We start from the raw sequence: 13968 nt of genomic DNA, 5'->3' as shown, positions 1-13968 counted from the left end.
CTTTACCCTTAATGGTAGTTACCTCTTTAAGTAAATCCCACTTCAGCACACTGTGATCACTGCCACCTAGTGGTTTCTTTATCTGCAGATTCTTGATGCATGAAGAATCACTACTGATAATCAGATCAAGAGTATTACTCCCTCTAGTTGCCTCCCGAACATGCTGCTGTAGAAAACAATCATCCAATAAATCCACAAAAGCCTTTCTCGTGTGTAAGTGACCAACCCACAAATTCCAGTCAGTATCCGTGAAATTAAAATCCCCCATTATAAGACACTAATTTACTGGCCCACTCTCCTATTTATCTGCACAATTGCTCATTATACTCATCAGATTCATTTGGTCTATAATGAAATGAATCTATATACTCCTTCTCATTTTTCCATTCCCAGTGCTTATGTTACACCAAGTAGACTCAACATTGCACTGTCCACCCCCATCAATTGGATGCACTTCCTTAGATTTTTTTTTTTAACTAACAGCATAACCCCTCCTCCCTTCCTGTCTATCCTTTCTGTACACATTGTAATCCCCAAATTCCAGTTCTGCACTGCGTATGTCTGTGTGACACTGTCTGTGATATCCCAACAAATATCTGCTTTTGATGTCTTGACTAGCACTTCAAGCTCATCGAATTTATTAACTATACTCCTAGCATTGGTATACCTGCACCTGTTTCTACTCTTAGTTACCCTAACATAGCCCATGTATTTACTTGTTCCACTATGACTCCCAGCAGTCCTGGAAACCATTGTTTTCCAAGCTGTTGCTCAGTTGCATTGCAATAGAAGTAGTGCAGAATCACTTTTACCTCTGCCAGTGGCTTCTCCGCTAATGCTGATGTTCCCCAAGGTTCAGTTCTTTCTCCCGCTCTTTTCCTCATGTACATTAATGGCCTTCTTCCATTGACTGGAAATTCTATCCACAGTTTTGATGATGATAGCCCACTGCATTCCACCTTCCAGTTTTAGAAACCTTGCTCTGCTCAAATAGCTTCAACTTCTCGAATATCCAGTACCAATTCCTTAAATTCTGATCTGTAGGTAATTCTTCAGTGGAGCAAATATAACTTAGTTGATTTCATTCCTTCTAAAACTCAGTCCTATCATATCTTGCAAAAAGGATTCTTCTGCATTTATGCTTATCTTTGATGCTCCAATTTCTAGACAAGATATCTCTATGGGGATTACCTTAATGACTCATCTCTAACAGGGTCTCTCCACTTTGTATCATAGATGTTCTGTTTCTGCTTCCATGGGCACTGTTCTGAATTGCTTCTGTAATTCCCGATCTCTTTCAAAGCAGTTTGAACATGTGCCACGACAAGTCAACATCCTTTTACTGTCCAACTTCAAACTTACAGAATCAACTTTTCTTCTTCATTTATTCATTCAACTTCCATTTTCTTTAGCAACCTTCATACTTATTTCTTGAAAATTACAATCTACAGAAGTGCAAGTCTAATGTCAATAAATATCTGCTTTCATATTCTCAACCTACAACCAATGTACTAAGTACTATAGGTTCCGATACCTCTCGTTTGAGTTTTTCATAAAAAAACTCAAACAGCTTCTCTCTGAAAGGAAAATAAAATAAATGAAGAGACATTCAGACATCCAGCTAAACTAAATCGGCCGTTAACTTCGATTTAGGTTTGGTAGCATTAAAACTTATAAAGAGGGCTTCCCCACTAATACCGTCATCAGTGGCAAAGAACATCTGTTTGGTTAGTAAGAATACTCTCTCCAGTTATTCCTAACCCAAGTCACTTAAAAACACACATTTCTGGATAAAACCAAGGGCATCACCATAGATCTGGGTGACTTATTCATATTCAATTGCATTTCCCTGCCAGCAGCAAAAAACAACGTGCCTGAAAGCATTGGTAACTGATTCACCAGAATGATGACATCTGAAGTATCCAGATAGTGAAAAGGTACTCTTTGAATGGCTGATTATGTTGCATTCAAAAAATGTTCCTTTGGATAGAAATCTTTTAAAAGCTAATGCCGAATCATTTACACATCTGATGAAGATTGTCTTCTTATGGATGATTCCAAAAATTTGACTCATTATGGGCTATTCTTTTGAAAAAGTGTAGCTGTCAACACTCAAGATAGAAAGGAATGGAAGGAGAAACATTTAAAAAAATTTCTGACTCACAACCAGAACAGCATCTTCAACATTGATGAAACTGGACTTTAAGTTGCTACTAGATAAAATGTTTGTATTTAAAGCAGGTGAAAAATCTAGTGGCACAAAAAAGCAAAACAGTGGATTGCTATTCTAGCAAGAAACATCTCTATTACAGAGAAGTGGCCTTCCTCTCTTAATAATTGGGAAAGACCAGAAGTCCTAATTCTTTAAAGGTGTGAACACATTGTTGACTGTGTTGGGCATTCTTAAAATCTATGAAGAATTGGTCAGATTTAGATTGCAAGATGAGCAGGAAATTGAAAAATTTTGCTGCTTGTGGATAACTGCACCTCTCATTTCTAAGTGAATGGCTGAGTGCAACTACTCAGTACTTTTTAACTAATATGATATGTTCTTCAGCCACCCCGTCAAGGCTTAATCCAGTGCTTTCAGAAAAACTTAAAGAATTATATTAACCAGAATTTTGCTGTGCCTCAAAAGCAAAAAAATGCAACATTTATGCGCTGTAGGCAGTCTATTTATTTGCTTCAGCATGGGATGAAATTTATGAAAAAGATTGCCTTCCGCTTAAAAAATGCTGGATTTTGTCACCTAAAAAGATGCAGTGAATGAAGCTTTGCATGTTTCTTCCTCTGTTAATTGTAAATAAACAGTTCTGGTAATAGCGAAGAAAACTAAGGATGCATGTCATTATCTAAACTTAAAGGGAAAACGTTTTTAAGACGTTTTCCCTTAAAGTGGATACAGACATTGCATGTTTCAGGATCTGGATGAATGAAAAGGAATGATGCAGATGTAATGGAATCTGAAATTGTTGTGATACAGTGGGTGAGCAAGAAGTCACATTTGAAAGATACTAATTATCTGATCCTTGATGTAATCAAGGATTAGAATTCTATTTTTTTTCAGGGCAGCCTAATGACAAAAGTGAATTGATTAGTATCATGCACCTCCATAATTGTTTTTTAAAACATGCTCTGCTGTTGAAAAAGTACATTTTAAAGCAGGGCATCAAACTGTAATTTTTTTATTGTTCAGGTTCAATGAAAACGCAAAATTTTGGTTCAGTTCCAGTTTCGCTCCTTCAGCCACCGTTGAACCTGTTCGAACTAGTTTTTTTCGCTCTGAGCATAAAATATTTTAATCCTTCTGAAATTTTTTTATTATGTGTACCTTTTTTAATTACATTAAATTAAAATTCAGTTATTTAAATGTAAATATTAAGCATTTATTTTAGTTAGTTGCAAATCACTGTTACACATAATTAGTAAAACTTTCTCCATTTCCACTTGAGTAAAATTGAATTGTTATTTAGGTACACTTTTAAAGTAATAGATGAATTTTTTTGCAATGTATTGGTTTTTAATAATTACACAGACATATCTTTTATACTTATATTATGCACCAAAACTTTATGTACATTATAAAACAGTTCCAATATTTGGTCAAAAACTGCTGAATAATCAACATTTAAAATAAGTGACAAAATTTAATTTTTAAAACATGAGTTACAGGTCTTTACTACAGGCAACCATAATTGCTTCTAATTAGCAGAATATCTTCCAGCATAGTTTCACTCAGGCTATCCCTGTTATCTTGCAAGATGAACTTCAATCTTGAAAATGCCCTCTCTACACTAACTTGCGTGGCTGGAATCCCTGAAACAACAAAAGCTATTTCATAGAGCTGTGGATATTTACAACGGTTTTCTTCCCAAAATTCCAAAACACCTTTTTTTTCTTTCTACTCTTTTCACCACTTTGAAACTAGACAATATTTTCAATATCAATATCAGCTGAATTAGAATGCTCTCTAATATCTTTCTCCTTTTCTTTGAGAAAATTTTCCATGTCATCAAATTCTTCTGAAATTACCTCTTCTCCTGACTTTCTAATATTGTCTTGTTTTTTCACATTTTAAATTTTCCACCATTTCCCAAACAATCTTTAAATGCTACACAGCCTTTGCCTTTTGTTGACAATCCAATAATATTTGATATCGTGGATCGAGATAAACTGCACTTATGATGCTCTCATTTTCCATTATTAATTTTTCTCTTACATGCATATTTTCTATTAAAATGGAAACATATGGATTTGTTATATTTTTCAATTTAAGTTTAGTTTCCACCCAAATACCATAACAGTCACTTAGAGTTAACTGTTCTTTTTGCAATTTCAAGATAACTTCCTTCAAAAGTTTTAAAGCTTCGAAAATACATTCAACTTTAGCCCACTGATCATAAGAAAAATAATAATTCAAATCATTCTTAGATAATTCGTTATAAAAATGTTTGCACTCTAACAGTGTCTCCAGCATTACATATGTGCTGTTCCATCTTGTTGGACAATCCAATACAGGTTTCTTTAAAACGCTTTTTGATAATTTGGAGGTCAAATTTGGAATTCGTAGTTTTCAGACAAGTTCCCAACAATCACTAAAAAATTTTCCTAATTCAGTGTTCTTAACTGCGTCTCGGATTGCCAATTGAAGTACTTGTGCTGAAGATTTCTTCAAGGTAATCTTTTTCGCTGGTAGCTTCACTATTGCATTCATCATCATTGCCTAGCAAATTAGCAAATTTAATCATGTTTGCACCATTATCAGTAGTGACTGAATAAATCTGATGAACTCCAAGCTGATATTTTTCTAAAACTTGGCGAACTATATTTTTTATATACATTCCTGTATGTCTTTTTTTCATTTCTTTCATACCTAAAGTAAAAAGGTATATTTTACCCTGTTTTACAAATTGAGCATTTATTCCAAGGACTGATCGGCTTAATCTAGTGGTAATATCTACTTTCAGTGAAATCATTCTCTTTCCCATTTCAGTCTGCATTAGTGAGACAATCTTAGAGGACATCTCCGGCAAAATTTGTTTAATATTCTCTGCATTGATCAAAATTTTTACCAATTGCTGCAATAATAGGATTAATGATTTTTCGGAATCCTGAGTATTCCATTAACTGAAATGCACAACCATTAATAGTAATGAACTCTACACAAGCGTTAACAATTATTTGCTTATCTAATTTTACTTTAAGATACTCTGACGTAACGAATTTTTCTATAGTCTGCTGAGGTTTATTTTGATCTTTTATATCAATTTCTTCCATCTTCTTCATCCTCTTCTTTTGTACAATATTGAATTCTTCTTTATGATGCTGCTTCAAGTGCCTCTCTAAATTGGTGGCGTGATCTCCAACCATGATAATGTTGCACACTTTGCATTTGCTTTTATTATCCAGCTTTTCGAATACGAAGAATTCTCTACATGGATTTACTGTCTCGTCCCATACTATAACGTAAGGAATTGAAATTATTATATTATAATTTTAAAATAAATAAATAAATAAATAAATAAAATTAATATTAAAGACTAGAAATGAGTCGAAATAATTCCAACAGGTTAGTAAAAAAAATGTTAAAATAAGCATGATGCGATATAAAATTTAGTAAAAAGTGGTATTTTCTAATCCACTATGCTTTTTGCAACCGGATTGAATTGCTGATAGACTGATTTTAAAGGTAAAATGCTTAGTAAAGAAGCATTAACTTTAAATTCATGAACTGTGCAATAAAATGCAAGAACGTTATTTAAATAACGCCTCTAATTTGAAGATAAATGGGTTACGAGGTTATTTGTCTGATAAAGGACAAGTTTGAAAGTCGTGAAACTTCTGGTTTGAATTTAAGACGAACGTATATACACACTTTATATAATAGATTTACAGATCGACACTTCCTCTTAAAAATCCGATTTATAAAAAAACTGAAAATTTCATGGAACAACAAACAGTGTCTGTCAAAATAATTTAACTTATATCTGTATCTGATGTAAATTATACTAATGCGAAAAAATACACCGGTAACAAAAGTTCTTTCATATATTCATTTACATCATTACCATGCTGTTATTATCCCATATGGTTCGCATTAATACGGAGTTCTTAGGTCTTGTCACTAAAAAGCACAGATTATGATCGAAAAAATATAGAAAATGGTGATGAAGAGTAAAAATACACCAGGAAATGCTAAATGAATTAACATAAAAAAAACTTATGCTGTAACCAATGGAAGATCAATAAAAATAGATTGAATAAAATCAACCAATTCATTACTTGCTTAAATATCGGTCCACGAAGTACTGTCAGACCATATCGAATACAGTTCATTAGACGACCTTACTACAATTCGATATTATTATTAGCCGTATGGTGCAAGGAAGACTGAGGCTTATGCTGCACCAGTCAAAAAAAAAAAAAAAAAATTCCCATGTTACCGAGAGAGAGAGAGGGAGAGGGAATCACCAAGAAGGCAGGAAAGAGAAGAATGATGATGTCCAGCTCAGGACCCTGAGGCAGTCAGGTTACTCATATTTTTAATCTTAATAGTGTTTTCCATCGCAACTAAATGAATAATGCATTGAGATATCCGAACGATTACGATAAATGTAGTAAAATGTATTACATTTTTAATGCCATTAATTACTTAAGTCGATTGCTAATGTTTATATTATACCCGTGGAACTGTTGCTATGAATCCCTAATTTTAATTAGGTTTTAGATAATCTCGCATAGATCATAAAGTTTTATGCCTATTCTTTTCCTTATAATACATACCTTTTCAAAAGCAATAATCTGCATCAACTGACAACTATTGACAACTGAATATGCTTAAATGCAGGGCGATCTTTCTTCTAAAGGGAGCAACGTTAGACTGATTGCTATTCTATGCATGGATGAAGCAGGTCAGGGGTAAAAATGGGAATGCAGGTCGTGGGAAAAGACTGTTTCTTCAGCAATGAGAATTCTCTAACATGTATGTGAACTGACAATCGGAACGGAATAAATAACGGGTTTCGGTTCAGGTTCAAGAATTATAATTTTTCGGTTCAGGTTCGGTTTTCATTCCGGCAAAAATAACGGTTATTTTCGGTTTCGGTTCGATGCCCTGTTTTAAAGTCAAACCAATTTCCCTATCTTTGGCTAGCCTTTTATCTGTATACTGCCCTACCACTAATATCTGGACATCTACTTATCTATAAATAACCTTTATTTGCAGGAAAATTAATGTAATGCCGACACCTTTATCACTCTTTATGGCAGCCTCTAGTCTCTGGGGGAACAGTCTCTGTTAGTTAAGTATTAGTAGTGCAAATGATGCAAGAAAGCAAACTCATAAAGCATCAGCCAAAAAAACTGAGATAAACCACCTTCCCACATCACCTGTCCATCCCTTCCAATAATTTCTCTAGTTCTTTGAATTTATTCAAATTTTGAATTTGAATAAATTCAAATCAAAGGCCTTCAATTCAAAAAAATCCAAAAGATTTTCCAGGAATTAAAGAAATTAAATTGGGCACCTGTCAGGTGACCCTCTGTTTTTGCCACATGTTGGGCACCATTGTCACTCTGCTAACCAAATACTGTTCAGGAAAATTTAGCCTTCCCTGTTAAACAATCTTTACTATCTTGAGAGAGATTAAGCTTTCTATTGCTTCAAATAGGAAATTGGATAAAATGTTACCAGACAACTGCTCAAAAATTGTACAGATGCCAAATATTAGTGCAAAGAAAATATACAAATCCAAATATTACTGCCAAAAAAGTTTTTCAGTTATGAAAGAGGATTTATTACTAGTGCTACAAGTTCACTTCCATATTTTCACAATTGAATCTAAGCGGCCATGTGAAATTCACTAAACCATTCTCCCTGAGTAAATGAAACCAATTATCTTTAAATTTCCTTCTGTTAATAAATTAAGTTTATAAAGCTTTACAGTATCCACCACAAATTATCTGAGCTGAATGGGACTGTGAATGGCTTAGATAATAGAAACCCACTTGTTTTTATAAGGGCTCTTTATATTACTCTATAGATTTTATTACTTTGTAGTGAATGCAACAGAAAATGCATGAAATTTTAAAAAGCTTGCATAAATAGAGCTGATGTACAGTATGTTGCAGTTAATAAGGTAAGTTTCATTTTGGTCATTTAATAAAACTGTTTAAAAATCAAGTTCTGTATGTACTAGTTGATAAGTTTACGTTTTAAGTTAAGCACCAGGCTCTAATTAGACATTCAAAAAAAAAAAAAATCCTGAATCTTAAGGTGATCATTCCCTATTACAGGTGAACACATTTGTAATTTATCTCACCATCTGAATATCAGATCCAGTGGGAATGGGTGTATAATGCTTTGCATGTATTGGATCAGTTTTTAACAAAAACATTAATTTTGTTTTGTTGTCAAGTGCTGTTTTTCTGGTTAACATTAAAAGGCCTGCAATATTGATGAAAGTGAAATATTTCATTTTTGGATTAGCCATGTATTATTTTAACTTCTAACGTTCTTTTATTTATTTATTTATTTATTTTTTTTTTTATATTGGATTTTGCCATCCTGCCTTGGTTAATAGAACTTAGGATAATCAAGGTACTTCTGTAGAAGGAAAACTAATTTGTCATTTGTTGTTACTTTAAGTTTTTTGTGTTACCATTTCTTTAAACATTGAATTTATCGTTTAATAGATTTTAATAATTGCATTTCTGCAGGAATGGAACTAGTATGATATCTTTAATCATACCACCAAAGGACCAAATATCTAGAGTTTCTAAGATGTTAGCTGATGAATTTGGTACAGCATCTAATATCAAAAGTAGAGTTAACAGACTTTCAGTTCTAGGGGCCATTACATCAGTACAGCATAGGTTGAAGTTATACACAAAAGGTAGTTATAAATTCTGTTTGTAAAATTAATACAGCATAAAAAATATTTTAAGCACATTTAAAATATTAAAAATCAATCATAATTTAATGTTAGTGGTCAGCTGAATGCATCTTGCTATTCCCTCCTTATATTGTAATGAATTGGTTCCTTTTTTGATTTAATTATATAATTAGCATTAGCATTAGTAGAGGCATATGATGCAAGAAAGCAAGCTTATTTAGCATCAGCCAAAAAAAAAAAAAAAAAAGAACCACTACTCCCATTTCACCCCTCCGTTCGTTCGAAATACCTGTCCAGCTGAGCCTTAAATTTGTTTAGGCTATCAACTTCAACAACAAGTGATGGGAGTCTATTCCACAAACCAGCTACCCGCTGGCTAAAGGCAAATTTCCGCACATCTATCCGACATCCGTCCTTCCTCAATTTGAATTTATGCCCTCTCAGGTGATTATTCTGAGCAAGAGGAAGAATCCCATCCGCATTGAGCATGCTCAAGCCATTCAAAGCCTTATACACCTCTATCAGATCACCTCGCCGATGCCTAGTCTCCAGGCTCTGTAATTTGCAAAACTTAAGCCTTTCTTCGTAAGAGCAACCCTTTGTTCCATTCGCTAATCTTGTTGCCCTTCTCTGTACTCGTTCCGGCAGCTCTACATCCTTCTTGAAATGAGGCCTCCGGACCTGTATACAGTACTCAAGGTGTGGCCTGACCAATGCCTTATACAAGGGAATAATCACATCCCTGTCCCTGCTAGAAATTAGTAGTTATCTTCCCATTTTTACATAATGTAGTCCAGTCTATTCCCCATATGGGACACAGCCCCTTATACACCCATCAATGAGGTGAATGTATTGAACTGGTATTAAAACACCCCACTCGGTATACTTTATGGTGGCATATACTTATCATTCCCCTGTCAACACAACCACGGATTTGCCGACCGGGCTAGCCGAGTGGGTAAAGTACCTGCCCGGCAACCCAAAGGTCGCGGGTTCGATTCCCGCCTCGGGCTTGGATCAAAGTACTGCAAAAACCTTGGGAGGTGCAATATGGCCACAGAAGCCGATGCGCCAACAACTACCAAATCAAAAAAAAAAAAAAAAAAAAAAAACAACCACGGAAGTAAATACCACTGATGTCCTAAGATATATCGGTAGTATGGTCTTGGGATATTGTGCTACATTAGTCAATTCCGTTAATGAAATTAAAAAGAAAACTGGGAAAAGTTCCATAAGGAGCTGTAGTTTAAGTTATATTGGAAACATCAATTGCAAAAGCAGTCATTAAGATAATTGTCTAACTTGTTACCTCGTCATCCAAAGGGGAGTCAGAATAATGTACAGCAGCAAGAAAAAATTAAGGTAGTCTGGAACAATTTAAGGTATACAGCTGCTGAAAACCTTAAATTTGAAATAGAACAAGTCATAGTGAGATGCACGCATAAAGAATCAGTTCCTGCATTCAGTTTTGCATCCAATTTGACCAATTCTCAAACAGTATTGACTAAAATCCATAAAATAAAGCCAACATTCTCTTAGGTTTATGCTACCTGGGAGTCTAAACACAGATATTCAGGTGACACTGAGTCAAATGAACTGATTTTTGGTGAAGTGTGGTTGTTCTACACAAACTTGGAACTGTTCTTCTTGCACTTTCACAATGGTGGGACTGTTGGTAATGCTGTGCATACCCCCCACGGTGTGCAAGTCATGAAATACAGTGCCTAGTATACTGGAGGTGACTACCCATGTGTAAACCACGAGCAGGGGTCATGGTGTGGCTTGCACACAACACAGGAATGCTGCCCCTCCATGTTACCAGGCAGTACTAGGTGGTAGATGACTCAACTGGTGCAATCCCACCACTTTGCTTATTAGAGGTTTGACGTAGGGACACTCAGAGCAGTGGTTCCCAATCTTTTGTCACTTTAAGTTAAAAGACAAATATTAATGTCACACCGAAATAGTGATTGCCATTGAACTGAACGGAGTTTTTCCTAATCTTGCAGCACACCAATGTGCAAAGGCACACTGGTTGGGAACCAATGACCCCCCCTCCATCATGGTGAGATCCAATCTTTCTTACATTTCAAGGGTATATCTCTAAAACATTGTGCACCAGCTAGCTGCTAGATAATTCATTGACAGAACCTATTAACTCTAGGAGCCACCTGGATCAGTAAGTCAGATGTTCCCAAACTTTCTCGGTTCACGGTGCCCTTAGTGTCTCAGTAATTTTTTCACAGCATCCCTAGTCCAAAAGAAATACGTAACAGTTCCATTTATTAGGTAGTTAGGTCCAAACAACTTAAGTAATATTGAAACTGTGAACTACCTTGAGCTAGTAGTTCATTTGGTGTTCGACAGATGTCTAATATCACTGTTTTCCTCAAATTTAAAATATCCTGTGGTGCCCTGGGGCACCATGGTGCACAGTTTGGGAACAGCTGAGTTAAGATATAATCTTGCTGCCTCTACTCTGCCAGGTAATGACTGGAGGAGTCAGCAGTGTATATGCATGGCAGGGGAGGAAGGGGTGTTGTCAAGGCAATGTTATGTTAAGGAGCTGAAGCTGTTGTCTCAATTTCATTGTTTCGTACAATTAATCTTCCTCACCTCTTAATGAATGCATCATGATTAGGCAAATTGATAGAACAAACTTATCTGTGAAAATATTTAAACCCCCTCAAACACGTCATTGTTCGTTTCACAAACATATCTCAGTTCCAATCTCAATGATGACCATTTCCACTTAGTCTGCCAAGTTTCACTTTTTTTTTTTTTTTTTGACAGAATCATAATTATCTATCGATTCAACACTGCTCACTTAAGTTGTCTTAATTATTCACTGTATGATTCCTTTTGCTTTAAAGATGGTTTTTGTGTGTCCACTCAGATATTCCCTGTTAGACTTAGTAATTTGGAATCTCCTCTTCAGTTTTCTCTTGTTTAAAATCTCTCTACTCTATTCTGTCAAATTCAGTTGTTGCATATATTCTCCCAACTCTACTAATAACTTTTGAATCTTTTTTGCACTAACTTTTTGGATTTTTTTGGACACTTGACTTTCTAAATTTCCTGACAGTGAGGTAATTTTCCTTGGTGGTTTTAATGTTCACAACTCAAGCTGGCTTCAGATCTCTGGTCACATGGCTCTGGATGGTCAAGATTCTGAGGCTTTTGCAGTTTATAATGACCTTGCACAGATTGTTAATTTAACTATCAGAATATCTGACAATCCATGTAGCCGAACATTCTTGATCTTTTTCTCACAAACACTCCCAAGTACATGGTTGGAGTGAATAGCTCTATGGGTACCTCATATCAAAACTTAGTGATGGTTTTTTCTCCAGTGCAGCCTTTCTCTTGTGGCTATCCTCAGCACCTTGTGTTGTTTGGCATTACAAGAATCCAAAATGGGATAACGTGCAAGATTTCTATTCTTCTTTTCCTTAGTTGGATTATTTTTAAAATTCTTCTGATGTCAATGTTTTCTGAGATCATGTCAGTGAAATTATTCCTGTAGGGATGAAATCCTTTATTCCATATTCCCCTTTTAAAATCTTGTTCGTCTAAATTTTGGTTTTCTTGTAAATGTACTAAGGCTGTTCATATTGCTGTTGGGTTGCATCCAAATTTCTAGGTTCATTTTCTGCCCACACAATTGTGAGAAATAACACAGTTGTTGCCTTGCAACAATTGAAAGCAGTTATTAATCAATTCAAACTAGATTTTGTACAGCTAAGAGTAGAAAACTTGGTTGTCCGGACAGTAGTCCAGCATTCTGTTCACATTGGTCACAACTTTTGCCTATCCATACTACCACCTATGTTAAAACCTACTGGTTCTATTGTTGCCTCAGCTAAAGATAAAGCTGAACTGCTAGCATCCTACTTTTCTTCTAACTCATGTATTGAAGATCTTGGTAAACCAGCTCCTGCCATTCCTAGTAAACGCCACTCAATGCCTCCAGTGGTCTTCCCTGAAATGGGTGTCAGGAGAATTTTGAACAACCTTGATGCAAAGAAAGCTCCAGATTCTGATGGTATTTCTCCACTAGTTCTCAAAACCTATGCCCCTGAGCTTTGTTCTTTGTCACCTTTTTTACACTTCCTTATTTCACTGGTGTTTTTCCTTCTGCTTGGAAATCTGCTCATAACAGCCATTTCCAAAAAATGCTTACAAATCCATCCCATCTAATTGTTGTCCCATTCCACTCTTCTGCTCTTTCTATAGTAATGAAAAAATCCATTGGCCACGAACTCCTAAACTCTCCACCTGATCAGTTGTCAATGTGAATTCCATATATTGTCGGTCCACTAGTGATCTACTGGCTTGTCTCACTCATCTGTGGACAAATTCAGTGGAAAAGTTTGGCAATTACTCAAGCAGTTGTTCTTGACATTTTAAAGGCTTTCGATCATGTTTATCATAAAGGTCTCCTAAATAAGCTTCTATCTTATTGATTTGGTTTCTGTAACTGGGGGTGTCCAGTTTTCTCTCTGGCTGCTCACTGTGTACTGTGATGGTTGACTGCTGTCTTCTAACTTCTTGAATATCCACTACCAATTTCTTAAATGCTGATCTTCAGGTAATTAATGTGTGGTGAAACAATAACTTAGTTCAGTATTTCCCAAAATGGGGTCCACAAAACATTCAAAAGGAGTATCAAGTAACATGTTTTTATATATATGTATGTAGGAATTGCTAAATATGATAGTTTGATAAAGGTGCACAGATGGAAGTGAAAAATACACAGTTCCAAGAACTAGAAAGGTGAGGATAGCAGAAATAAAAAGTATTATAGGATTGTAAAAGGGAGAAAGAATGTGAATATCCTATATGTTATGACAAATTAAGAAAATTATAGGCTGAATTGCAGATCCAATTAGAGGTGACAGAACTAAAAAATAAAACAATTAATACAAAATGATTAAACAAATAAAATAAAAGGTGAGATAGCTATCATCAGAAACGGGTGGGCAAATTTAGTTAAGTTGAAAAAAGGGGATAACAAAAATGCAAAAATCTGATGTTAGCTAGAGTAAATATTGATACATGGTCAGTTATTTCA

At 35.1% G+C, this 13968-nt stretch overlaps 1 protein-coding gene across 1 annotated transcript in view; it reads left to right on the top strand.

Annotated features, from left to right (window-relative positions):
- The window catches only part of eRF1 (eukaryotic release factor 1), a 323744-nt gene that overhangs the window by 25331 nt on the left and 284445 nt on the right, over positions 1–13968 (top strand). Inside the window, exon 2 of the mRNA XM_090377890.1 lies at positions 8719–8894. Coding sequence (XP_090234016.1) covers positions 8719–8894 — 176 coding nt within the window. The remainder of the gene's footprint in view (positions 1–8718; positions 8895–13968) is intronic.

Source organism: Mastigoproctus giganteus, chromosome 7 (assembly GCF_048544385.1).
Source record: "Mastigoproctus giganteus isolate SK-2022 chromosome 7, ASM4854438v1, whole genome shotgun sequence".
Taxonomy (NCBI): domain Eukaryota; kingdom Metazoa; phylum Arthropoda; class Arachnida; order Uropygi; family Thelyphonidae; genus Mastigoproctus; species Mastigoproctus giganteus.
The sequence above is the reverse complement of the archived record's forward strand: the minus strand, read 5'-3'. Positions and strand labels throughout refer to the sequence as shown.